The sequence below is a fragment of the Phyllostomus hastatus genome, unplaced genomic scaffold, assembly GCF_019186645.2.
Source record: "Phyllostomus hastatus isolate PE091 unplaced genomic scaffold, TTU_PhHast_1.1 phas_contig_137, whole genome shotgun sequence".
NCBI classification, from domain to species: Eukaryota; Metazoa; Chordata; class Mammalia; order Chiroptera; family Phyllostomidae; genus Phyllostomus; species Phyllostomus hastatus.
The window spans coordinates 315,975-342,804 of NW_025333583.1; the positions used below are offsets into that span (position 1 = coordinate 315,975).

Below are 26,830 nucleotides of genomic sequence, written 5' to 3' on the forward strand. Positions count from 1 at the left end.
TATTCCCCATGTTTTACACCTCATTCTGCTTCTTCTACTTTTATTTTCCTACTTGTAGCCCTAAGAATAACTGAAAAGAATGTACTCTTCCAGGAAAAAAAACTAACTGTTCTTTGAAAATGGTAAAAGTACCAGACCACGTACAAACTCATCCCAGTTAGCAAATGACTACTTACAGCACCAACCACATTTCAAGGCATCCAATCAGTTACAGCCATACACTTCTGAAAATCAGCCAGTCAGCAACAACCACACTCCAGAAAGCCTTCATCTGTGGCTAAATGTAACCTGTTATAATCACTCCTGTTTCTGAAAGTCTGTAGTCCCTGAAACACGTGCTTGACAAAATTCCATATAAAATCAGTAGTTTCCATTTTAAAAGAAACAGTGTCCAGTAAGTACACTGCCTCCTCCTACCATGTGCCTCGTTATGCAAGAAATAAATCCCTCTTTTAGTTTCAGATGTTGTGTGATAGACGACCCCTCCAAAATGGAGTTCCCACCAAGATCGTCTTGAAGATTTTTCTTAGGAAAGTCCTGTGGGACCCTTGGACCAACAGGTATAAATTCTGTGTCAGCAACTACTATATTGTGCCATGTATAATACACACTTTATTGCCCAAATTTATGAGGGAAAAATAAGGATGTGCATTATACATGAGTAGCATCTGAAATACCTTGTATCTGTTCTTGTGTTTTGTAATTATTTGTTACATAAAATTTCTTGTACCATAACATGTTCAAAAATAAATGCTACAATTCCCTTATAATACAAAAAAAGCATCTCAATATGAATAAATAAAAAATGAATTAAAAAATTAAAGCAAAAGATTTTTTTCCTGAAAGGTTGGGCCCCAAAAAGTGAGCATGCATTATACATGGCAAAAGACCATACTTGGACGCTGACTTATTTCCTGAGCTCTTGTTCCTGAAAGTATCTTATTATTTAATGATATGTATGCAGTTAGATGCAAAGTAGTTAGACATTTACTTTGCAGATGCAGCATTTAGCAAATAGTGTGTCAAGGTGTTTATTCTTTCATTACTTCATTTACTCTCACTCCCTTGTCTAGTATAAAAAGTCTTATCTCACGTGTGCTTGTTCCTGATTTTCCTGTGATTCTCGAATGTTAGAAGAAAGTGATTGAAAGCAAGTGGATGGAGGCAGAGACCTGGCATGCCCCCTATCCAAGTTAGCTCCAAAGACTAATTAATGGGTGTGGGTCCATTGCACAGTAGCTCATTTGTGCAAAGATATTTGGGCACACTTAGTCTTGAATCCCACTCCAAAAACTTCTTGAAGACACCTGACCTCCTGTCAAACTGTAAAGAAAATAATTTTGTTTAGCACATAGTGTGAGGTCAAATATTACTATGTAATTGATCATTTGTCCCCTTTTTCGTCTCTGCTTGGTGAATAAACTCCATGCCCCATTCACATGTGGGACACCATTCACACTTATGACTGAATGCTGTGGCTGCTGCTGTTTGTCATGAGCCTGTCCTTGCCAAAGCTGCAGTCCCCCACTGGCAGAACTCCACTTCCTGTTTGTGCTCTCACTGCGACTCTAACTGTTGCACGTATCGTAATAAATGACAAAGCTTCACAGATGATGACTTTGGGTTTCGATGGGGAACTTGTGACACATCAAAAGTAAACAATGCATGTGATACTATTTCTATAAAAAAGACAGATAAATGACCAAAAGTTCCTATGTCCCAACCCTTAAATATTACTTTCAGACCATCATCTAATGTCACTTCCTTTTTTGTTTGCTTTAAAAAACTGTACATATTTAATTAGTAGGGATCTATTCCACAAGTACAACTAATAGGTTAAATATCCTAAAGAAGGATTAATTTTAGAATTCCTGGAAAATTCTTTTACACATGATTGATTTATAATTAATGTGCACATTGTTATACCTATATTATGCATGATTCAAGAGCTACCGGCAATACAAAGCAGGCAGGAAAGTCCACCTCCCAGGAAGTCTAAGGTGGCTCAGGTATCTCCTACTGGGAATGTCCCTGACCTCAGACCCCCCTGCTTTTGAGTCTACCTGGCCTGGAGGTTACCATAGCTTTTGTCATTGTCACCAGAGGCTGAGAATACTCCACCCATCTCACTCCCTCCCCTTATATGTAATGTTCTCAATATTCCTGACCCTTTCCCCTGAGCTCTACACATTGGTTCTGTTTGGGTATGTGAAGGGGAGTGGGGTAGGAGGGGAGAAGAAAGGGGAGAGTTTCCTCCCCATAGACAGAAAACAAAGATTCATTTTGTTAAATGGGAACTGAAATCACCATTACCTTCTTCATTACATAGTAGGTGGCTGGACACCTCCCCTGGTTTCTCTTTGGTCATTTGAGGAGCTTCAGGTTCATGGGACACTGAAGAGAAATAAGAAAAAGAGCTGAGCCAGGCTGTCCAGAGCACAGGTGAGCTGCCTTTGGGAAATGGGACATCTTCTCCAAGGACCTCACCTGAGATCCACCCAAGCCCTGGTTTGCCTCTGCATCTGTCTCTAGCACCTCGCTCTCCTGCTCTCTGCTTCTGAGTTACCTGTAGACCTGCCTCCAGATCATTGTCCATCTGCACCAAGACAATATTTGTCTTGGATTTTTGTGGGCTCCACTCCCCCTGGCTTCTTCTGTCTTGTTACCCTTCTATCTTTTTTTTTTCCTCAATGGTGATCTTGATCTCCTCTTCTGCTTATTCTGTCTAGCTCTGTTCTCCCAGGTCTCTCCAATCCCCACACCAGGACCTGGTCTTTCTGTCACCATTTCTCTGGATTTCTTCCCTCCCTACTGACATGCTTTATCTGTGAAGTGGGAGCGTGTCTGCACTGACCTTTGCTCTCGTCCCCCTGGGAGCCCACAAGACCCCTTTTGGACTCTGACTGTGTCACCATGTTGACCCCCACTAACCTCACAGCCATCACCTGTAGTGAGATACCTGAGACATCTTGGGGGGAAAACAAGTATCCCTTTTCTGTGCTTCCATTTCCTTTTCTCTAAGGAGGGACAATAACAGTTTTCCTGGCTAAGTCCTAAAGTTTTGTGAGGAAATCTTACTTGCCAATGTACTTTGAAAGAAAGAAGTGCTATATAATCCAACAGCTTAATGAAGAATATGTCGTGAAAAAAAACCCTGTAATTTGGGCTTGAAAGTCATTGTTCCTTTTTTTGACAAGTAGATCTCAGAACAATGTTTCTTTTAAAGCCTATCCAAGGTTATGATATTATGATAATGATAATATTAAGCACTAAATAAATACTAAGTTTCTATACTTTATATAGAAAATAAAGATGGGCAAAGTTAAAATCACAATATTGAGTCTGTAGCATAAATAAGATGTGTAAAGAATATGAAAGGCTCTATCTTTCCTTGGTATTTATCTACTACAAAATGAAGAGAGAACACACCTATTCTAATGTTGGATGTCCTGCTGTTCAGCTCTGGATTCAGCCTCCTGACACCTTGCAGCCAGGTGCTAGCAATCCCCCCTTCCTTACCTGGCTCACCTCTGGGTGGGAGGCTCAAGGTCTCCTGGAGCTCTTCTCCATCACTGAGATCCCAACAGACATTGCTGTCCTCTGCAGAGAGAAATTGAAATCCCTCAGAAGTCTCAGTAAACAACCAGAGGGAATGATGACAAGAAAACTCGTAGTGAAGATGGGGCAGTTCAAGTATCCCCGAGATGGGACTGTCTCTGATGCAGACAGTCCTGGTCTTCCCTTTGCATTCACCTGCCCTGAAGGTTGGCTGACTTCTGTCCTTGTCATCAGTGGCTGTGAACCATCCGCCATCCTCTTCCCTCTCAAACACCTAATTCTCTCTATTTCTTTCCCGGCCCCACAGTCTCTGGCCTGTTGTTTCTGTCTCTGCCCTCATTCCTGCTGTCAGTGTTTCCAGGTGTTTCTCATTTTGATGTGTTTGTTTCCTCCACTCCTGACTTTTTCTCTTGAGCCTCTGACACTGCTCTTTACTGACTTTCCCCGCCTCACGTATCTACTTCCCACACCTTTCAGGAAAAGTATCCTTGAAATAGCATGATGTAACCTGATCAGGGAATGGGATAAAGAGCAGAGTAGGCCAGGGTGACACCGCCAAACACAGGAGTTGTTCAAAGACCCACCTATGAAAGAAAGACCAGAGCATTGCAACCTCTGAAAATTTCTGTAGTCTCATCAGAGATGAGGCAGAAGAAGTAGGTTGGAGCCCCATAGTGAATGGGATTCAAAAAAGCCCCAGGAAGAAGGATAACTGATATAATCCAAGGGCAACAAAGGTCGCCAGGTTTAAGTGAGAAAATAATGTGATCCCATTTATATCTTGCCGAAGTGAAAAAAATGGGTGGGATGGGAGCAAGAGAAAGGGGGACATCCATGTCAACCCTGGAGCAGGAGGAGTTTCTGTTTCACAAAAGAAAGTGTTGGTTTCAATCTTGGAAGTGTCAGTTCCTGAAATACATACAAATGGACAAGGTCTTGGGATAAAGGCCATCATTTTGGAGATTAACGACCTTGGGAGACAGGTCTGCCTAGCAGACATGCACTTCAGATTTATTCTGTTCTTTTACCCGAGAGTAGCTGAGGGTGCCAGGGAGAAGAGCATTATTCTGAGTGTGTACGGGCACCACTCTCTACCTGGGGAAACCTTAACCTGAAAACTCACTACTGACATGCCCTTTTGTGCTGGGAGAAGCTTCTGTCTAGTGACTTGCACTTGAGCCTTAGAGGATCCCAACTTCTCTCCTCTCCTCCTTATTTTAGAAGTTTTCACTCTTAAATCATTTTAAAACTATCTCTCTGCATCAGTTTCTTTTGTGCTTCCTTCTCCATTTGGGGTGGGGGGGTATATTTATTTGCCTCTCTATGATTTCTCTAATTTTTATCTCTGTATCTCATTGCTTATTGAGGTTATACCCTTTCTACTTTGTCTCTCACTTTCTTCTTTTTATTTTTTAGAATTATTTTATTGTTGTTCAATTACAGTTGTCTGCATTTACCCCCCCACCACTCCCCTGCTACCCCAGTCATCCATACCTTCCTCCTTTGCTTCCACCCCTCCTTGGTTTTTTGTCCATGTGTCCTTTATAGTTGTTCCTGAAAACCCTTCCCCCCTTGCCCCCCATTATCCCCTGCCACCTCCCCTCTGTTACTGTCAGATTGTTCTTAACTTCAATGTCTCTAGTTATATTTTGCCTCCTTGTTTGTTTTGTTGATTAGGTTCCAGTTAAAGGGGAGATCATATGATATTTGTCCCTCATTGCCTGGTTTATTTCACTTAGCATAACTTTTTTCTTTTCTATCTCTGTTTCTGAGTCTTCACCTGCTGGACATCTGTAAGATTTGCCATTACTTTACATATTTTCCTCATTCTCACAAATCCCTTCTTCCAAACTGACATAAACTCTGCCATTTCACATAGACCACAGTGCCAGAGAGCCTTATCCATCATTCACAAAACTTAGTTCTGTGTTCCGGGTACTTCCGGAAGTGGGCAGGAAAGGAGCTCCTTGCCTGATTTGCCATAATCTGCTGATATCTGGATTTTGGATCCATTTAACAACATCACCTGGCACATCTGCCTTGGTGCCCCAGCCTGCCTTTGGCACATTCCATCTCCCTCTGTTCTCCATGCAGGGATCCCCTCTCTTCCCAGGAGCCAAGCTCACCTTCATTCTGTGTCTCTCTCACAGTTTTGGAAAAACAAAGCAATCTCATCTGTATGCATGTGAATATGAGGAAGAGGATGGGAGACTGGGGAGATTGTTGTTCCCTGCTGACCAGAAAACAAACATGGATTGAGGAAGTTGGGAACTTAAATCATAATTACCTTCTCCTTCAGCAGGTAGGAAGCTGAGCACCTTGTCTACTTCTAGGCTAGTCAACTCTGAAACTTCAAAATCACAGGTCACTGCAGAGAAACAAGAAAATGATGGACCATGGAAGGCAATCAGAGATGGACCTCGGCCTGTCACTCTGCCCCAGGCACTGCTCCCGAAAGCCATGCTGTCTTGTTCTGCGTTTTTACCATCTTGAGGTACCTCCTTCTCTTTCAGTGTTCTTCCTATAGTTCTGCATCCACACATTTGTGTTGCCTCACTGTGCATTGCTTCAATTACCAGGTTTTTTGTTCTGTCTCTTCTTTTAGGTCTAGTTTTTGACTAGCTGTGTACTTCATGGGAACCTGAAGAATTCCTTGACTTCCTGTATCTCTCCTGACCACATGACTCCACCCTAACAGCCTGCTGGCTTCCCTAAACTGTCACCCTCAGTGACATACCCAGGACCTTTGTACCACTTTTATTTTTCTATTTGGCCCTTAAAAACTGACTAGCATGCTTTTCTGTGCTTTTTTTCCTCATCCATAAAATAGAATTATAACAGTTGATGACTGTGGCTTAGGTTTTGTGAAGGGAAAAGGTCTTGCACAATCCGATAATCTAATGGAAACTATCAAAAACCTTGTATCCTTATCTTCCACACCTCGTTCTTTCTCATTTTCACTCATTCCACCTCTCCCTGCTTCTTCTATTTCACCTCTGTATCTTGCTAATGGAATCTCTTGGTACTTCTCTTTGTCCCAATTTGTTTCTTTTCCCATGTCTGTTCCTGCCTCCCTCTTTTCCGTCTTGCTTCCCCAATGCTGCTCATTATGTCTTTTCCCTATCTCTCATCCTATTGCTTTCCTGAGCTAGTGGTTGGTCAGAAATGGCATCTCTGAGATATAGTGTAATTTCCACATAAATTCACCAAATTAGTGAGCAGAATGTGCCATTAGTGAGCAAATGGAGAGCACAGTGGGCTAAGAAAACTGTTCCAGGCACAGAGCTAAGCACGTGCAAAGACTCAGATGGGAACAAGTAGTCAAGAAAAATCAAAATTCCTGCAGTTTTATACAAAGTTTTGAAGTGATTGCAGGAGAGGCAGGTAGGAGATTGAAGCCATGGGAAGAAAAACAGACCTAATTCTTATGACAACCAGAAGTTATTGATTTAAGGTAGGAAAGTAACATAAGCCAACTCACATTTTCAAACACTCATCTCATTGAGCTGGAGAGAGTGGAGGTGCTGGGAATGTGAGTGGAGGAAGAGGTGAGACTAGAGGCTGTAGTCTCTCTCTGCTATAGTAGTCTTCTGCTATAGTAGAGGCTGTAGTCTTCTCTCTGCTATAGTTCCAGAGAGAAGACAGATCTGACTAGAGTTCCTGAGCTGAATGTGAAAAGAAGTGCACAAATGGCCATGCCAAAGGTATAGTTGACTAAACTGAATGATTGATGGGGTGTATAAGTTGACTAGATGTCGATAACCCCTAGGTTCCTGCTTGAAGAAGGGAACAAGAGTGTTCTACACTGAGATAGGGAACACCAGAAAAGGAGGCAGATCTGGTGTCAAGAAAGATGGTAGGCACAATTATGGAAGTATCTTGCATTGAAGCTCCTGGAAAAAATTCCAAATGCAGATGACTCTCAGATTCCTGCAAAAACATATTCAGGCACTTAATGAGTTTAGAAGATAAGTCTAGGCCAGAGATAAGAATTTTGGGATTATCAAGTTATGATGGGAGCAGTCAAGAATGGCTGGGGGAGGCCCATTTCCTCTAAGGATCTAACAGGGGCCACGTTGATAACTAGGCACACCGTGATCTGAAAACTCATTGCTAACGTGTTACTCCTAGAGCCAGAAGTTGTTTATGTGCAGTTCATCTCTCAGTTCCTGCAATGTCCCCAACCATCTTCTCTATCCTTGTACACAATGCTCCTGCTCCACTGACTTTTCACTCATTCTCCTGTATTCTCCTTTTTGTATAACTGTGTGCCTTCCCCTACTCTTTCTACCTCTGAGCACTTTCCTCTCAGAACATGAGTTTTTAAATACCATGTTCTCTACCTTTTCATTCTGCACCTCTATTGATTGTTAAGCCAGCCTTGTTTCTTCTGTGATGATCAATTCCTTGTTTCTATCTGTTCTCTCTAGTTCTTAACATTCTGTTACCAATGTTTGAAACTAAAATTTAAATTTCAACCTCCCTGTCTATTTTGTTCATCTTACATATTTCTCTCCCACGTCAGCAAATTTCTCTTCTTTTGTTGTTAACAAATGAACAGGGATCCTTCCCCTTGCAAGGTCCACTTTGAAAGTTTTTCACAAGCATGTTCCATTTTTCAATTACACTCATTATGCCCATGTTCCAAGCTTGAAAACTACCTCCCTTCCTGATAACACATCTAACATGGTAATAGTTCTATTCCAATTTTATTTAGGTAAAAGTGGCAACAATCCAATCTCTCTTCATACAGTGACTTCATCATTCTCCCTGTCTTTGCCTGTGTCCCCAACCTTTTAGAGCTCATCCTTTCTTCACTGCTTGAACCTCTAGAGGACAGCAACTAGAAAATGATCATAGTCTATGTGCATATGTGAGTGTAGATGGATGAATGGACAGACAGACAGATGGATGGATACATGGGTGGATAAGTAGCTGGGTGGGTGGGTGGAAGAATAAGAAGGAAGATAAAAGAGATGGTCTTTTTCAATGTTGACAGGAAAACAAAGCTTTAATTAGATAATAGGTCATTTAAATCCTAATTACCTTCTCCATCATAAGGCAGTAAGGTGGGCATTTCTTCTGATTCTCCTGCTCCACCCATTTGTAGATCTATAAGTCCAAAGAACATTGAAAAGAGAAACAGGACCATGATGAACAATTGAGAGTGACCTGAACTCTACCTGGATGTGGTCATGTTCAAGAGTGTATCAGAGCTTTGATCTTTAGAGTACAGGAGAACTGCTCTTTGGGAATAAAAGTGTGTTGCACCAAACAAGCTTTGCTTTCTACCATTGAGCAGCTTGTTAAGCCCTCTCCCCCTTCCTCCTTCTCTCTTCTTCTCTTTTTTATCCTCTGACCCAATTTCTACACATTGCTGCATCTGTGCCATGGAGTTATTGGTGGATCTCTTGGACTATGACTTTCTGTGCCAGACTTCTACCACTCTGTATTTCTGTCTTTTTCTTCCCCCATGATGTTCTTGACCTTTCTGCTCCATTGTCTTTCTACTTATTCTTTTAACTCTATTTTTCTGTGTTTTTCCCATACATAGTACTTCATTGTTCCCAAGCAATCCTTGGTGAGTAATATTAAAATGATCTCTTTCTTCCCATACTCCAAACTGGTAGTACTTAGATTCCATATACATTTAGATAAAATTGGACCCGCTTAAAATAGCTTCATTTGGTGACCCCAGTCTACATTTTTATTATTTTGTACCCTTAAATTCTTCTCTAAGGAGACCCTTCATTAAGGTACTTAGCTGCCCTTTCCCACTTGCCTCCACATACCCGGAGAAAGCAACCAGAGAGAAAAAGAAAAACTGTGAATATATGCTGGAGAGAAGGAAGAGAAACTTCCCTTACATACAGACAGACAAATTTAGTGAGGTATTTAGTCATTTAAATCATGATTACCTCCCCCATTAACTGGTAGCAGTTTGGGTATCTCTTCAGAATCCTCACCACTAGTCCTTTGGAGGTCTTCATGCTCACAGGAAACTGAAGAGAAAAATGGAAATGACCAACCAGACATGGTGACCAGGAAACAGACTCAGGGAATTCATGCCAAATTCTATGTCTGGGGCTCAGCTCAGCTTCTCCTTGGGAGAAAAGTGCTGTTGCTCAAAAGACCTCACCTAAGATCCCCCAAGCCTTGCTCTGCCTCTTTTCCTTTGTTTTCCCTCAGTCACCTCATTTTCTGTCACCAAGCACTTTGCTTCTGCACCATAAAGGATGATTCATGTGCTCAATTTTCTGGATTCCCTCTCAGTCCTGTGCTTCTTCATTGCTTTTTATCACTTTTCCCACTGTGATTCTCTCTTTCTTTCTAGCTCTAACTAGATCTCTCGCATCCCATAGGACAAGTCCCACCCTACCACCTCTTTCTGCTTTTCCCTTCTCTCACCAATGAAATATATTTGTTGAATGAAAGTCTCCTTGTACCCAGCCCTGTTCCACTTCCCTGGTACCTGCAGACCTTCTGGGCTCTCCTGAGTGAACTTAGCCCAGGTGACCCTGGTTGCCCTGACCCTTTGTCAATCCCACGTGACCCTCACTGCACTGAGTCATTGAGGATTCTGGTCCATCCACTTGCTTGACTAATCTGAACTGGTAAAAGACCCTTATATGCTTCAGATAAAATGCCACCTTGTTTGCCAAAATTCTTTGAAAAATCACTAACATAATGCAAAATATTTGGCAAACATTATAATTTAGATTTGAGAGCATTTGATCTAAAGGACCATGTTTCTTTTGAGGGTTTTCCAAAGTTAGGCACACAATAATAATATTATGAACAAAAAGAATAATGTTTAGTTTTTATTCTGTAAGGAAGAGAAAGGGTGGGTAGGTATAAATTCAAGTCTTTAGTATTAGTAGATATAAAAGGCATCCCCTGTCTTTATATATTTGTACAAGAATATGCATTTAGAAACATTTATGTGACTCCACAGATTTTAGGACACACACAATCTTGACAATAGAGGGTGTTCACAATTTCATGCATCAGGAAACACCAGTCCTGAATTCAGCCACCTGACATCCTGAAGCACAGAGCTGACAATCTCCCCTTTCTTACCTGGCTCATATGTTGGTGGGGAATTCAAGGCTTCCTGAGGCTGTTTTCCATCACAAGTCATACAGCAGGCCTTGCTGTCCTCTTCAGAAGAAAATAAAATCCCAAGGACGTCTGAATTTATGGCTAAAAAGGAATCGCCACAAGAAAACAATAGGAAAACCAAGAAAGTCTGAGAAGCTGGAATGTCCCACTCTGCAAAACAGCCTGACCTGAAGGTTAACTTTGCTTCAGTAGGTTGCCTTACAGACTGAAAAGGATTCACCCATCATGGGAAATTTTCCTATTCTTACTCCTCATACTCTTTCTACACCTTCCCTTCTCATTCCTTTCCGTACATTTTACCAATCTCTGCTTCTGTTTCTTCCTGCTGGTGTCTCTTGGGGTTTCTCTTTCTCTTGGTGTGTTTCTCTCTTCTCTGTTCCTACAACTTTGTCTCTTGTTTCCTGTGATACTGCTCTTCCTCATTTACCCTTTGTCTCTCAAGTGTTCTCTTTCTTTAAAAAAAAAAGCTTCTCTGAGATAGTCTATTTTAAACAGGATTTAATCATAGTGGAGAGGGTAGTGGAACATGAAAACCATTCTGAAAAGGCATATGAAGAGGCTTAGAAATGAAAGAAAAAAAATTAACAATTAAAATCATTGGGGAAGAAGGTTAATTCTATATTTTTTTAAGATTTTATTTATTTATTTTTAGAGAGGGAAGGGAGGGAGAAAGAGAGAGAAGGGGAGAGAGAAACATCAATGTGTGGTTGCTGGGGGTCGTGGCCTGCAACCCAGGAGTGTGCCCTGACTGGGAACCTGCAATGCTTTGGTTCACAGCCTGCACTCAGTCCACTGAGCTATGCCAGCCAGGGGTTTAGTCTATCTTGAATAGTGTAGGAGGCAGGTGATGAGGCTGGGGAAATAAGCAGCTGGCTCACTGAGGATGACTTCAATGCCACTGAAAGAAACATTTATTTAATCCTCATCTATTAATAAGTGTGAAAGTAATACAATCTTGTTTTTATTTTCAAATGCCCCACATAGTTGGAATGCAAATAACTCATATCATGGGAGCAAGATTAGAAAGAGGACATGAGCAGATGGCTGGTGCTCTGAGAACCATGACCGAGATCTGAATTAGAGACTCGGGCTAGGAGGTGTGACAGGAGGACCAGTGGGAGATACTCTGAAAGACAAATGACTATGTGAAGTGGGACATGGGCATGCATCTGAGGGCAAGAGCCACCATGGATGACTCCTAGGTTTTCAACTTGAAAAACCATGGGACAATAGTGATTCCTCATGGAGAGAAGGGTGCTGAGCAGGAATTAGATCCCGTATGAGTAATGGAGATGCTGCTTTCAGGTCTGCAATTGCCTCATTTAAGGCTCTTCAAAAAATTCAAGTGTAGATCTCTGTCAGACCCCTTCTCCTCGGATCTGAGATAACCTGGGTGGAGATTTGGTCTTGGGAATCATTGGTATATTCAGGAGAGCCTGTTGCAATCTGAATATTTTGCAAGGGCCACTTTGATAATTAAGGACAGTTCCATCTGAAACTTCACAGCTAATGTTGTCAACCCCTTGTACCCAAAGATGCTCACACTCAGCTCTTACCTCACACCTATTATGTCCCAATCTGTGCCTCTCTGCCTGTTTTTCACTTTCACTCAATCTATTTTGCATTCATTTGCCTTTAATTCTTTCTCTACATGGTTGCCTTGGTACCTCTTCCCAACGTCCCCCATTTCTTAGTATTTATTTTCCTCTCCATCTTTCCATTTCTTAGATGGTTTCCTCTCAATTTTTATCTCTGATCATTGAAAGATTTGCTTAGCTTATCTGTTCTATGATGTGTCTTATACCTTCTCCCTTTCCATCTTTGGATCTCCAACTGTGCTTTGACCTTCTGTCTGCCAATATTATTTTAACTTTTGTTTCTTCATGTGATTTCATCTTCCAGGTTCCCCTCTCTCATCCTCTCCAAAACTCTCCTCTTGGACTTTGACTATAGGGCCAGGGACCTCCAACTGGCTGGCTGCACAGTGAGGATTTACCCTCATTGTGAAACTGATATGTCCTATTATTTTGAAGGTACTCTAAATTGTTCTGGAAAATTAATTGAAAATATTCCCATCCCAGCCTGGAATAGTAGGGTTGTATGTTCCCTTTTTAAAAAACTGCATTCACCTGTGTAATTTGTCATATATTACCTCCTGTCTACCTTTTTCCATTTCTCTTTTTATAATTTTCATCAATAGATACTCTGTCTACTCACAAGCTCAGATTCCTTTTCTCATGGCCTGACTCATAGTTGTGGGCAGGTAAGGGCATGTAGGGGATGTAGAGCTATCACAGGCCTAGGACAGAAGATAAAATGTCCCTTTTGCTTCCACAGGTCAAGAAAACAAAGATTTAATACAGACTTGATAAGTTAAATGATAGTTACCCTGTCCATCATGTGGCAATAAGCCGGGTCTATCTTCTGTCCCTCTTACATCATTCATGTGGACAGGTGAGTATTTACAACACACTGTAGAAGGTGACAAGAAAATGACAGAAATCAGTGACCAGAGAAGAGACCTGTTTACTCAAACTGAACTCAAGGACCAAAGACTCCGCCAGAGGCCGAACAGAGGCTTGTTCCCCTTTTTCACTGAGATGCACCTCACGTAATTGAAAACAGTTGTGTAACCAACATCACAGTCGATATCTGGAACATTTCAGAGGGTAAGGAGGGTAGAAAAAGGTAAAGGGGGGAGGGGTAAATAGTGATGGAAGGAGATTTGACTTGGGGTGGTGAACACACAATATAATAATTAGATGATGTGTTATAGATTTGGACACCTGAACCTATATAATTTTATTAAACAGGTCACCCCAATAAATGCAATTTTTAATAAGAAAATAAATGAAAGTGAAAAAAGGAGAAAGGACCCTCTGTAATAGTAAAGAACTTGGCCTTGTCAAAAGAGAGGTCTGATATTGTCCTGATTCTTGGAGGTTACTTCTAAACATTTGGAAATTATCAAGTAAGAGGAGTGTTTTTGTTTTTCATAGTGAGCTCCCTGGACCACAGCTGATAGTTTATGTTAATGAGATGGCACAGGTTGGAGCCAGCCACACTAGATAGGTTTTCTGAGTGGGCCACCCACACTGGAAAAACTAACCAGGTGATGGGAGGTATGGACTAGAAATTCAATTCAACTACAATTCAATCAATCATACCAATAAAAACTCTGACCACCAAAGCTTGGGTGAGCTTCCTGAAGTGATAATATGCATGTAATATTGTTGGCAATACTCTGTGTGCATTGCTACACATCAGTGTCAGGAGGGTAATGCATCACGAAATAAGGGAAGCTTTGAGGTTGGAACCCTTTGGAGGCCTCCCAGACTATATGCCCTGTGCATCTTCAACTAATTTTAATGTATCTTTTCCTATAATAAATGTAACTGTAAGTATTAAAAAAAAGATTTGGAACATTTTCACCATGCCAGAAAGTTCCCTTGTTCTTTGTGTTCCAGTCAGTTCCTACTGTAAGCAACCACTGCTTGGATTTCTATCACCATTATTAAGCTCTTCCTTTCTGATTCAGTACTAGTCTGTCCTGGGGCTCACACATACAAGATCGCTCAGCATGTACTCTTGCGACTGGCTTCTTTTGTTCAAGGTAATGTTTTGGGGATTTGTCCATGTTACTACATATACCAGTAGTTCATTCCTTTTTATTGCCGATTGCTATTCTACTTTATAAGTATATCATAGTTTATTTGTTTACTCTCCTGTTGACAAACATTGGTTCCAGATTTTAGCTATTAAGAAAAAAACTACTCTAACAATTTTTGTGCAAGTCACTGTGTGCACAGACAATTTCCTTTCTCATGCTTAGGAGTGGGTTGGCTGAGCCCTAAGTTAGATTAAGCTTATGACTCTGATCAACAGTTTTCCAAAGTGGTTGTATCACTTTACATTCCTATCAACAAAATATATGAAAAAAATTTTAATTGCTGCATATTCTCACCAACATATGGTGTTTTCAGTCTGCTTTATTTTACAGTTCTAGCGAGTGAAGGGTAGTCTGTTGTTTTAAATTTGCATTCCCCTGATGACTAATGGCATTCTATACTTCATGTTCTTGTTGATGATTTTTATCTTCTCCAAGAAGTGTCCGTTCAAGTCTTTTGTCTATTTTTTGAATTTGTGGTGTGTCATTTTAGTATTTGTTCATAGGAGTTCTTTATATATTCTGGGTAAAGCCTTTTGTCAGATATATGTATTGCACATATTTTCTCCTAGTCTCTCAACTTGCCTGTCTTTTTCTCAATGGTATCTTTGGATAGCAGAACTTCTTAGTTTTGATGAAGTCCAATTTATCAAGTCTTTATTTTATGACCAATTTTTTGTGTGTCCTTATAACAAAATTTTGCCTAAGTTGCAAAGATAGTCTCCTGTGTTTTCTTCTAGAAGCTTCATAGTTTTAGCCTTCACTTTTAGCTTTGTGACCCAACATGAATTATCTTTTATGAATGATGTGAAAGAGGAGTGAAGCTTCATTTTTCCATGTTTGCTCTCTCTTTCCAGTCTTTTTACAGCTCATTCTACTTCTTTCCATTACTCACAGTTCTAATTCTCGTCCAGCTCCCACGCTGCCTCCACCCAAGGAACTGTTTGTGTGCCCTTCATTCTGAGGGCTTCTCCCTCCTTGGCCACTCCACTTTGTGTTTTTTCCTCTGCCTTCCCCGGGGAGGCTTCCAACTCTTTCCCCTTTGTCTCTAGTCTTTCCCTTCCAGTTCTCTCTCTGTTATTTGAGCACCCTACCCTCTCTGTCTCTTTGTGGTTTTTCCCCTTCTCTCTTTTGCCATATAAACTAGGGACCCTTTTTTGGTAAATACACGTCTTCTTAAATCAGGCCCTGGTCTACTCTCCTACCCTATTTTAGGCTCCTTGGGACTTCCTTTATGAATTATAACCATGTGACACAGCCCTTAGCCCCTTGCCATATGTGCTAGAGTCACTCTGAGTCATCAGGCAATTTTTAGACTAAGTCAACCATACCTGCTTGTTGAGATTCTTGGGCAGGTTCATTTGTCATGTCCTGGATTTTTATTGAAATATTTGGGTCAAGAGGTGGATCTTCTTCCTTTGTACTTATCTGCTGTCCATTACTGAGACACTGTTGAATTCCAGCTCCAGGTAGGGTGGCATCTGAATCACATTAAGAATGTTGAAGAATTTGTTTTCTCCTTCTTTACGATATACCTCTTTCACTCTTTACCAATGTCTCCTACTACTCCTCCACTATCCTATTCTCATTTCCCCTACCCTAGTAGTAGATGAATCTCTAAGCATATTTTTATATACTCTATACCTTTTAATGTATACTTTATACTTTTATCAATTTGTCTTTGTTCAAAAGAATAAGTATGATCATTAAAAGAGATCCAAATTTTATACAAATGTACGACCACAGTTAAAAATGTAAAAATGTACAATACCTGAGGTGTACATCCAAATTAAAGATATATATTCATGGCATTCTACAAGGCTGGTTATATTCTTATGGTTTTTCTTACATTGGTTATTTTGGGGGAAAAGTCAACATTTAACAAATAAATAAATTTGTTTTAGCCCATTTGGCCTACGGATGGCCTTTTCTTGGGTTTGAAGGCTATTTCACTCATTGCTACTCTAATCTGAAAAATAACTTTTTCTTCAGTGAGTGTCTGCGGGAAGACTAAATGTCTAGTTGTTGCAGTCAGATATACGTTCTATTAACAGTAGTAAACACATAGCAATGACTTTGTGCCATTAATTATTGGGCCACTTGGTACCACAAATTTAGTGCTCTGCATAAATAAAGTCATTTAATTCTTAAACCAACATTATTTTAGGTGGAGATAGAGATACAGATTTACAGATGAGCATATTTGAACACAGAAATTAAGTAACTCGCCCAGGTAAGTAAATGGTAGAGCCAAGACTTGAAGCCCCCCAGTGGGGCCTCAGAGCCTTAGCTCTCAGCTGGTATGGAGGAGAAGGAGTGAGTCCTAGATAGGCCAATGCCTAGTAGTGTGACCTGCACACATCACTAACTATCCTCCCTTGCACCTCAGTTTCTTCTCCTGAATAAAACAGGAATAACAAATCTCCCTGTGGCAGCATTGTTAAGAAGATTAAGTGAGATGCTACTCATAAAGCAATATGAGTAATATGAAGGGGTATAGTAATTTTACAAGAAATCACAATTTTCAGTATTAATGTCTTATATGTGTTATAATTTAATGATTAATTGTGACTAATAATATAAATGAAAGGGTGGTTGAAAAGTTAGAACTGGTGGTTATTGGTTACAACCTTACATAGCTCATTTGTGAGCATTAGGGCTGATCTATGGGAAGTGACCATCCTATGCCTAGTGGGGCGTAAAAGTAGGTGTTGTTCCTATCGTCACTGTTAAAATTATTACTGCCCTTTATTCTCTTCTTCCCCTTTTACTCCTTTTCTCCCTCTCTTCTTTCCTGCACAGCACCACTCCTTCTACATTCTCTTCCACACACAACTACTACTTACTCGCTTCCTCTCTTTTCTCATATTATGAGTAATATTTACAACATTTCTTTCTTTAGATACACCAAAATCCTCTTTTGGGGGCTTGTTACAAAGGACCAAACTATTACTCCTTCACAGATCCAGTGAATTCCTAACTCATAAATACTACAGTCAGTTCTCTCCTTAATGCTGCCTTATGGTCTCAGCAAGATTTCTCTCTTGGGTGTATGTCCCAACTTCTCAGGTGTTACATCTGTCTGAAGATATTGTTGGGTTCCACATCTGGTTGGTTAATTGGGAACTCAGGCAACTCACCACTGCTCTGACTTCCCACCTCCTCCTGCATCTCTTCCCCAGGGTACAGTCTCCACTCAGGAGTTCAGTCCACTGATCTGTAATCACCTTTTGTCTCAGTAGATGAGAACACAAGTTTCTATCAAGTCCTAATTACCTTGTCCACAGATGTGTTGGGAGTTAAGTATCTCCTTTGTCTCTTCCTCATCAATAGCTTGGTAACTGAAGTACTCATGAATCGCTGAGGAGAGGAAGGAAAAGACAATTAGAGGTTTCAGGCAGTGACCAAGAGATGCATCTCACAATTACATCTCCAGGTACATTCTGGACTCCAACAGTTCAGAGGGAAGACTTCCAGCCCTCAGGAAATCCTGGGCTTTTAGGGGTCTCGCATGGCCTGTGACTTGATGTTGCTCCCAGAACCCTATAGCTGTTCCACACAGAGATGCACCTCTCAAGGTTTAAAAATGATGGACAGTGGACAAGTTGTAAATCGTGGTTAAATCCCTTCAAGATGATCAGAGAACAGTGAAAGCCAACTTAAAATAAATAATATATGTGGAATGTGTTTTGTAAATTCTACATGCAACAGGAATACAGAAGAAGCCCAGAGGTTTGATTTCTTCAGCAGAAAGGTGATGTTTATAGAGAAATAGACCTACATTTAAAAAAAAAAAGAAAGCACCAACATCTTTAAGGATGGGGGATTTTTTTAGAAGGAAAGAAAAAAGGAGGAAAGGAAGACAGGAGATCTAAGACAGGAGACCCAAGATGATCTGGTAACAAAGGGACATAAAATGTTCCCAAGGTGGAATGAGTGGGAGGGACCCAGCAAACAAAGGAAAGACACTTTCTCGAAGGCACAATCAGGAATACGTATTTTCTGAGAGGCACAAACAGGAAGTGAATGTACAACCGTTGTACCAGGACATAGTAAAGAAGTTCAGGAAACCAGCCCAGGGTACCCTACTTCAGAGCTGCATGTCAAGGTGACTCAGAAAACAGATGAAAAGGCCAGACCCCACAAGGCATGAGAAAAACACCCAAGAAATGCAGAAAGATGGCGGTCTAGAAGGACAGGTAACTGGAGCAGACTTTCTGTGCGCAAACCCACTGGGGGGCCAAGGCACTATTGGGGGTTAAGGTAGAAAGGACCTGTGGGAATGGCAGGTGCATTTGCCATATGACGACATGTTGACTTCATGCCCAGGAAAAGTCTGGAGGAGGACATGGTGTGTAAATGCTGTGTGGGTCAGCAGTCTAGAGAACATAAAGCAGGGTCTCCACGCACAGGCATTTTGAAAATGAGGGGTCTTCTTCACACCTGCGTGCCCCCTTTCCCAAAGCGTGGCTTTAGGCTGCTGATCCACAACTCCCATGAATGGCAGGTTCTCCCCCAACCTCCCCTGAGGGCAGGTGGGCAGCTGCACTGGGTCAGGCAGTGAGCAGTGCAGTCCCAGCCCCTCCCCCTGCAGTGGCAGTGAGCCGAAGGGGTAGGTCATCCCTTCTAGGGAGCCCCTGTGAGATGGGTGCTGGGGCCAAGGTAGGGTAATCCCCACAGTCCAAAAAGAAAATTAGAGGCCCTAAGATGTAGGTAGTAAAGAAAACTGCCATTCCATCTGTACCCATGGCCCAGGGACATCCTTGAAATTCGTGACGAGTACTTGATTTCTTTATCTCTGACTTAGATATATCATAGTGTGGAAGTGAGATGGCTCCTGTTACAATCAAAATACAGCTTTCACAAACCAACACATCCCATTCTTTACACTGACTCCTTTTACTTGTTCTCTGTTTAAAAATCTTTAATGATGCTTTATCTCCCACGTACTAAACTTAAAATTCCTTGGAACAGAGTGTTGGACTCTCAAAAATTCCTCTGACTTCCCTCTTCAGAATTAGCTTCTTAACACCCTCACTCACACTCTCTTTTTTAGCCACAGAATGCTTAAGTTCATTCATTTGGCATTCTATAGCTTTTGCTGGCTGTTCCTCCCTAGTGTATGGGTATATGCTGATGGTCTCTTCTGACTCTTATTTGTTTGGAGAAGTAAGCTAGCACAGAACTTCACTTAATGATAAATTTTCTAATACAAGGGAAATCTTTTCCTTTTTGAACATTAATGCAAATATGAGACAGGGCTTTCTCCTTTGCCACAAAAGATCATAATTCAAATCTTCCTTCCCCCACCCCAATAAAAGTAGAAACTCAAATATTATGGTTCTCAGCACCCAATTCAGGTCCTGCTTGAAGAATCATTTGTGGGATGGCTTTGTTAACCTCAGGTCACGTACACTGTCTTATCTCATGCCTGTCACATAGCAATCACCCAAAATAACCATCAAATATTAATTATGAATGAATGAATGAATGAATGAATAAGTGAATGAAATGAACTCAAATCCCCAAATGTCATGGAAAGCTATAATTACCATTTTGGAAGTTTCTGAAAACCTCAAGTAAAGCAGGATACGCCTCCAGGTTCACCTTGCTGAACAATACCTCCAGAACTGTCTTGTCAAATCTCTTCTCCAGCTCACTGAGCACTTTATATGCCACTGTCTCCACGGGGACCAGGTTTATACAAGCTTCTTGAAAATGCTTAAACATATTGAAAAGACAACTTTGTAGATATGTGTTCAGAGTCATAGAATATTCAGATTGTAAATAAACCATTTGTTCTCTTGAAAAATGTTACAATGTTACAGATATTTAGATGACCACTTAAATATTCTCCACCGGGAAAATAGACTGATTTTGTGAACCTTACTCTTGGACATGTGTGTACGCTTCACAGAGCCACTTTGAGGAATGAAAGTGGGTTCGAAGTTGCGTATCACGTGGGGCTGTAAGAGTCTGGCCAAGAGGTTTCAGGAGTGGCTTGACTGGTAATAGGTGGCCATTTCAGTGACTAGACAATACCCTGCTGCCCTCCACCCAGGACTGATCTGGCCTGAAGTCCCAGGAAACCAGACAACCACTCTCCCCTGCTGTGTACCTGGCCAAAGGGCAATGAAAATTCACAGATAAAGAGAAGACTTGCCCTCAGTATCCTTAGGAAGACCCACTGCTAAGCTTTAGGTACACTACAGGGCTCCAGAGTTGTCTAAAGAACAAGAAACAGTTTGGAGAGAAGGCAGTAAGCATCTGCTTTCAAATTTATCCTAATGTGACACAACTTCCCCGTGAGTTTCAATAATCTCAGATTCAAGTGTGTAAAATAAGAGGACTTTGTAATGAAATGTTACCAAACTCACTTATTTGCATCCATTATAGTGACCTGTGTCGCACTGTATGGCTGTACCTGACGTGGTCTGTACCTATGGAGTGTTCCCGCTTCCAATCCTACCACATCCCCATCCCCGTGTCCCTCCACCAACATTGACTACAGAAAGAAGAATGCTTTCTGGGTCTCTGCTTCTCCTGTCACCTCCTCAGGTACAGGACGGTGAAGGTCCACACTCAGGGGGCTCACTGCCCCCTGAAGTTTGCAATAATACAATGAGGGGCTCTTTACCAGGAGGCAAGTCTCCTCACTTACTCCAAACAGCTGTTCAGGGAGAAGGCCTCGGTCTCGTAGGCACATAAAAAGGGGAAATGGCTTCCTTATTGCACTCGCAATCTCCACCTTATTTTCTTTGAAGAACCTGAAAATGAACTCATAGAAAAGCTGCTCCTCCACATTCTGCTCCCCTGGGTTTTGGTCCCCAGTGAACAGCCTGAAAAACAAAGACGTGATGTGAATGTAGACACTGGGTTTCGGAGAGGCTTGTGGGAGCTGGAAGACTTTAGCCACGAAAGATAGTCCACGGAGGACCGAAGCATGTAAAATAGCGTTCTTGCAGAGAGACCAGAAGAAATGGAATTTATTTATTTAGAGAATAATCAAGGGTGCAATAGAAAAAAAAAACACTGAGCTTGAGAAAGACTTGTACAAAGAAGTGAAAGGGTTCACCTTGTGCTAATTAAAACTATTGCAAAAAGACTTTGGCCTGAATTCTCTAGGGAATACACTCAATTTTTAAATGTTACAGTCTTTATAGGAATTGATATGATATTGTGATGGTTCATATCACAATATCATATGAATCATGATATTATTCATATCAATGTTCATATCATGCTCCATATGATATGTTTAGGAACAAGAGAGTGTTTAGAGACAAGATTAACATTTAACTTGGTAAACTTTGAGTAAGCAGTTTGCCCTCCATAATGAGGGTGGGCCTCATCCAATTAGTTGGAAACATGAATAGAACTAGAAGACCAGCCTCCCAGAATAAGAAGAAATCTCCCACCAAACTGCATTTAGACTGGATGCACCTTCAGCTATTTGGTCTCCAGCCTACTGACCCACACTGCAGATTACTACTTCATCGAAATACATGAAATTAAATTGATAAACTAAAAGGAAAACTAGATAAATCCACTACTGTTGTTGAAGAATTTGCAAAAGGAGTAAAGATAAGCTATACACAAATATTAGTCATTTTAACAAAGCTACTAAAAGTATTGACATGAAAGTTGAGACATGAGAAAAGACTCCATTCTTGTTTTAAGAAGTCTGGGAACTTAAATGTTTTTGAATTTTCCAGTCCTTGTCAAAGCCAAGACATACATCTAGACCTCCGTATAACCCTCTGGTTACCCTCACAAGGGCACACACACCCCTGACATTAATTATGCATGCCACTGGAGGTACCAGACTTCCTGGTGCCCATCTTCTGGACATCCTGGTAACCATCATTCATCCTAACATCTGACTGATAACAGCTCAGAGTCTAGGGTTGAACCAACCCAAGAACTAAGAATGTAGGACTGATAATTCTCAAGAACACACTTTTTACTGTAATAACCTTAAACTTTTCGTCTTCTCTGCAACACCTCTGGATTTTTCCCTATGTTTCCAGTTTGCAAACTCCAAGATTCCTGAATAAATTTTTATATTTATTTCTAGCCAAACCCACCAGATTTTTTAATATTGTTTAACAACTTCATTACCCCTCTTATACTAGTTGATAGATTAAGCAGTCAGAAAGTCAGTAAGAATATAGTTGACTTGAGGCCCCGGCTGGCGTAGCTCAATGGATTGAGCGTGGGCTGCAAACCAAAGTGTTGCAGGTTCGATTCCCAGTCAGGGTACATGCCTGGGTTGCAGGACATGACCCCCGGCAACCGCACATTGATGTTTCTCTCTCTCTCTCTATCTCCCTCCCTTCCCTCTCTAAAAATAAATAAATAAAATCTTTTAAAAAAAAAGAATATAGTTGACTTGAACAGCACCATCAATCAAAAATTTGACCTAATTGACATTTATAGTATTCTCCTTTCAACATCAACAAAGTCCACATACCTCTTGAGCTCACATGGTATATTGCCAAAATAGACCACATTCTGGACTTATTAAACAGATCCTACCAAATTTAAAAGGAGAGAAATCATCTTGGCTTGGCCAAAAACTCCATTACATCCTTTCTGTACAATGGTTCCAGTAGTGCTTAGTTGCCTTTAACTTCATTCAAAACAATTTTGTTATATTGTATTGTGACAGCTGTCATATCAGTGTGCATTTGAAAAAAAAACTTATCAAAGTTGGTGCATTTTTGTGCAGTCATTCTACTATTAAAGATGGAAGAAAACGTGCATCATTTTCAGAGTATTATGTTTTATTACTTCAAGAAAGTAATATCTGCAATTGAAACACAAAAAAAGATTAGCACATTGTATGGAGAAGGTACTGTAACTGGTTGAACATGTCAAAAGTGGTTTATAAAGTTTCTTGGTACTATTGACATTTCCACCAAATAATTCTTTGCTGCGGGGCTGTCTTATGCATTGGAAGATGTTTAGCAGCACCCCTGGCCTCTACCCACTAGAAGCCAATTGTGGAAGATAGACAACATACTCAAAATATCCAAATCACTGAAGTTATTGGTGAAGATGAAAAATGTGTCTTTTATTTTATGGAAAAAATATAACAGATTTTTTGGCCAACCCATTTAAAAAAATATGTTCTCATATGATAATAGAATTAAGGTAGAAATAGCAGAAAGATAGCTGCAAAATCTCCGAGTACTTGGAAATTAAACAACACACTTCTAAGATCAAAGAAGAATTCTCAAGAGAAACTTCAAAATACATTTAACTAAAAAATGAAAACACAGCTTATCAAAGTTATGGGGTGCAACAAAAGATGTGCTTAGAAGAAAATGTATAGCATTAAAATGCATCTATTAGAAAAGAAGCAAGATCTAAATCAATAATCTAAGCTACCACCTAAGAGAACTAGAGAAAAAAGAGAAACAAGTTTAGTGCAAGTGGTAGAAAAGAAATCATACAAGTTAGAGTAGAACTTGATGAAACTGAAAATAGGAAAACATTAGAAAAAAATCAATGAAACCAAAGGTGATTTAAAAAAAAATGAATAAAGTTGGCAAACTTTTCATCAGGCTAACAAAGAAAAAGGGAGAAGACAAATTACAAACATCAGAAACAAAAAAAAATCACTATTCATTCCATGGGCATTGAAAGAATAATAAAGAAACAATACAATGGACAACACTATGACCACAAATCTGATTTTTAAAAAATGAATGGCCAAATTTCTTAAGTGACACAAACTACTAAAACTCAACAAGGAAAAATAGAGCCTCTGAATAAGCCTATCTCTATTAAAGGAATTGAATCAATAATTATTAGCCCCTCCCTAAAAGAAAGCACCAGGCCCAGATGGTATCACTAGTTAATTCTACTAAAGTATTCCAACGATGGTCTCTTCCAGAAAACAGAAGCAGGGGCATCACCTCCTAACTCATTCTATGAGGGCAGCATCACCCCACCCTCACAGTGGCCTTCTTGGTACCCAGCTAGTGCCAGGCATATCCCCAGCTCAGAGTCCAGGATTGTACACGGTTTTCATTTTTTACCAACAAGAATATATGGGTGTATTTATCTTGCTTTTTTTTTTTATTTATATTTTATTTCTTTTTTTTATCTTGCATTTTTAAAAAACAACTTGCATCTTTCTCTAACCAGATGGGTAACACATCCCAGAGAAAAAAAAATCAATGCTCACTCCCCACACGGTCGGTCGTACAATCTTTGTTGGGCCCCACCTATTTTCACTTCCTCCTATTCAGTGTCAGAGGCACTGAACTGACTCGCATACTTTGAATAAAACTGGTTCTCAGCCTACCAGGAAACTAGAAAACATTTGACAATAGTCAGGCATTTGATTTGGATGCTAGTTTTTCTAAAAAGACCTTTCCTGGGGAGAGTTGCCTTCGGATGGGGATAGAGGAGGCGTGCGGGGAATTAGAGGGGTCAAGGTTGTGAGGAATCCCTGAGCTCTGCAGCGAGGTCCAGCTGCGTGGCTGAAGTAAGGAAATATGGTGGTGTGACTCCTGCGGCCCTAAATTTCCCCACTTTAATTTTAAAAACCTGACACACCCCTTGTTGACTTATTTGCAATCTCAGTCTCTTGCACACCTGGGGAGCGAGGCTGGGTAGACAGAACGAACAAGGGTAGATGCCGACCTTCCAGAGATGAAGGACAGCAGAGAAAGCCAGGACTGACCTGCAGCTGAGATCACGGCCTCCACCTGCCATCTTCTACTGCTGGCCCCCTGGGGCCATGGAGCTGGACTAGAACCTCGCTTGGTCGGGCAGACTGGCCCTGTCTCTCTGCCACCTTCCTTCCCAGAGCTCTAACGAGGACGAGGATGGCTACCCACTGAAGGATCCTTCAGAAGTGGCACCCAAGGGGTGAAAGAAACGTGAAATGGCTATGATCACTGTGACGTGTCTGTCCCTCCTCCAATCTTCAAGGCAGTGCTCAGCCCCGGGAGGAGGAGCAAAACAAAACTTGGCGGGAGATGGGGCCACTTGTTCACACAAAGGAAATTTGGCGGGGAAGTCCAATTAACTCAAAGGAATGAAAGTTGTTTTGAGGCGAGGCAGTACTGTTGTATGGGGATTAAGAGAATTTCACATTCGTCCTTCCCCTTGCTGAGGTGGGGTGAGAAGGAACGTGAAACGCTTCAGATCCTCTCTGAGGCCCAGGGGCTGGCCCGGCACAGCGGCAAGCTTCAGGCTGGCGAGGCTGGCCCAGTGCACAGACCTGGGCCTGAGGACAGCCCAAACGTTCAGCATTATGAAATGGGGGAGATGCTCTTCCAAGTTCTGGAAGGCGGCCAGCGTTAAGAGAGAACTCTCCCAACTCCTGCAAGCAGAGGGGAGCACCAGGTTTGGTTGGGCACAGAAGCCTGGTGTGGAATTCTAAGACTTCTTGAATATGGGAGCACTTTCCAAAGGCAGCCAGAGTTACCAGGAAGAAAACTGAACTTCGGCTAGTCACTGAAATCTCGAGGAGAGCTACAGGCTTCTCATGAGATGGGAGAAGGTTTAGAACTGAGATTACCTTGGCCTTGAACGTCAAGATGATGCCAGTTAATTAACCAATGTGTCGCATTTGTGTTGGTACATAATTTTTTCAGTTACACCCAGCCCTCATTCTGTAAAGGATTTGAAGCAATGCATAAAAACACCCTGTATCAACATAAAGTTGAAAAATAAAGAAATGGGAACAATGTGCAAATAAAATAGGTACCGGAAACTAGAGGATACAAATCCAGGTAGGGCAATGGGTCGAAGGCAGAAGTGAAGAGGAACCAGGGTATCTGTAGGACCCAGGGCCTCGGTCACAGCGGGGACTGGGAAGCGAAGCAATCCCGGTTCTTCTGGCTCACTGTAAATGTGCTCCAGGTTTTGCATATATATGTTTGCAAAATATAGAAGGCAGGGATTTCTACCCCTCTGCCAACTTTTGCTCTTTCTTTCCCACCAAAAGATTCCAGGAGAGTGGGCAAGGAGGTCTATGTGCCCACCAGCTGCTACACAAACATGCCTTCCTCTCTCTCTCTCTCTCTCTCTCTCTCTCTCTCTCTCTCTCTCTCTCTCTCTCACCCCCCCCCCACCCCCGTCTCTCTTCCTCCTTCCCTCCCACATGTCCCTCATCTCTCCCTCCTTCTCTCCCTCCTTCTCTCCCTCCCTCTTTCCTTACCTTCTGACCATGTAGGGCAGAGAACCTGGTAAGCTGAGCCTCTTGGTTCTCAGCCTCTACGGGCCATGGTGGCCCAGACAAAGCCTGGCCCAGACTACAATGGTCACCCTGGTGTCCCTCTTTCTCCTCTCTCTCTGCCCTAGGCAGCAGGCCGACCCAGGCCACCACTGAGCTGGGCAGTGACATAAACATGCCAGTCTCTTTTGCTTCTAAGCACAAAGTCTTTGGTGCTCCTCAGTTGACTGCTGGTGAGACTGGGCTTGAAGGGGTGTTCCTTTCTTGTGTGTCAGAAAGCCCTACTT

At 41.4% G+C, this 26,830-nt stretch overlaps 1 protein-coding gene across 6 annotated transcripts in view; it reads right to left on the reverse strand.

Moving 5' to 3' along the window:
* LOC123828576 (nuclear body protein SP140-like protein) overlaps window positions 1-25,278 on the reverse strand; it is a 60,716-nt gene extending 35,438 nt beyond the window's left edge. For 2 of the 6 annotated variants that reach the window (XM_045853642.1, XM_045853640.1), the window contains exons 1-12: window positions 25,044-25,278; window positions 21,009-21,186; window positions 19,900-20,068; window positions 17,624-17,707; window positions 15,679-15,828; window positions 13,069-13,152; window positions 10,639-10,761; window positions 9,477-9,560; window positions 8,605-8,670; window positions 5,846-5,926; window positions 3,529-3,600; window positions 2,314-2,394 (exon numbers count right to left, since the gene is read on the reverse strand). In XM_045853642.1, coding sequence (XP_045709598.1) covers window positions 2,314-2,394; window positions 3,529-3,600; window positions 5,846-5,926; window positions 8,605-8,670; window positions 9,477-9,560; window positions 10,639-10,761; window positions 13,069-13,152; window positions 15,679-15,828; window positions 17,624-17,707; window positions 19,900-20,068; window positions 21,009-21,186; window positions 25,044-25,075 — 1,204 coding nt within the window. In that variant the 5' untranslated portion in view covers window positions 25,076-25,278. Of the gene's footprint in view, window positions 1-2,313; window positions 2,395-3,519; window positions 3,601-5,845; window positions 5,927-8,604; window positions 8,671-9,476; window positions 9,561-10,638; window positions 10,762-13,068; window positions 13,153-15,678; window positions 15,829-17,623; window positions 17,708-19,899; window positions 20,069-21,008; window positions 21,187-25,043 lie in introns of all 6 variants that reach the window. The other 4 variants (XM_045853635.1, XM_045853630.1, XM_045853659.1 and 1 more) reach the window with 3 other exon arrangements.
* Window positions 25,279-26,830: the final 1,552 nt, after the last annotated feature.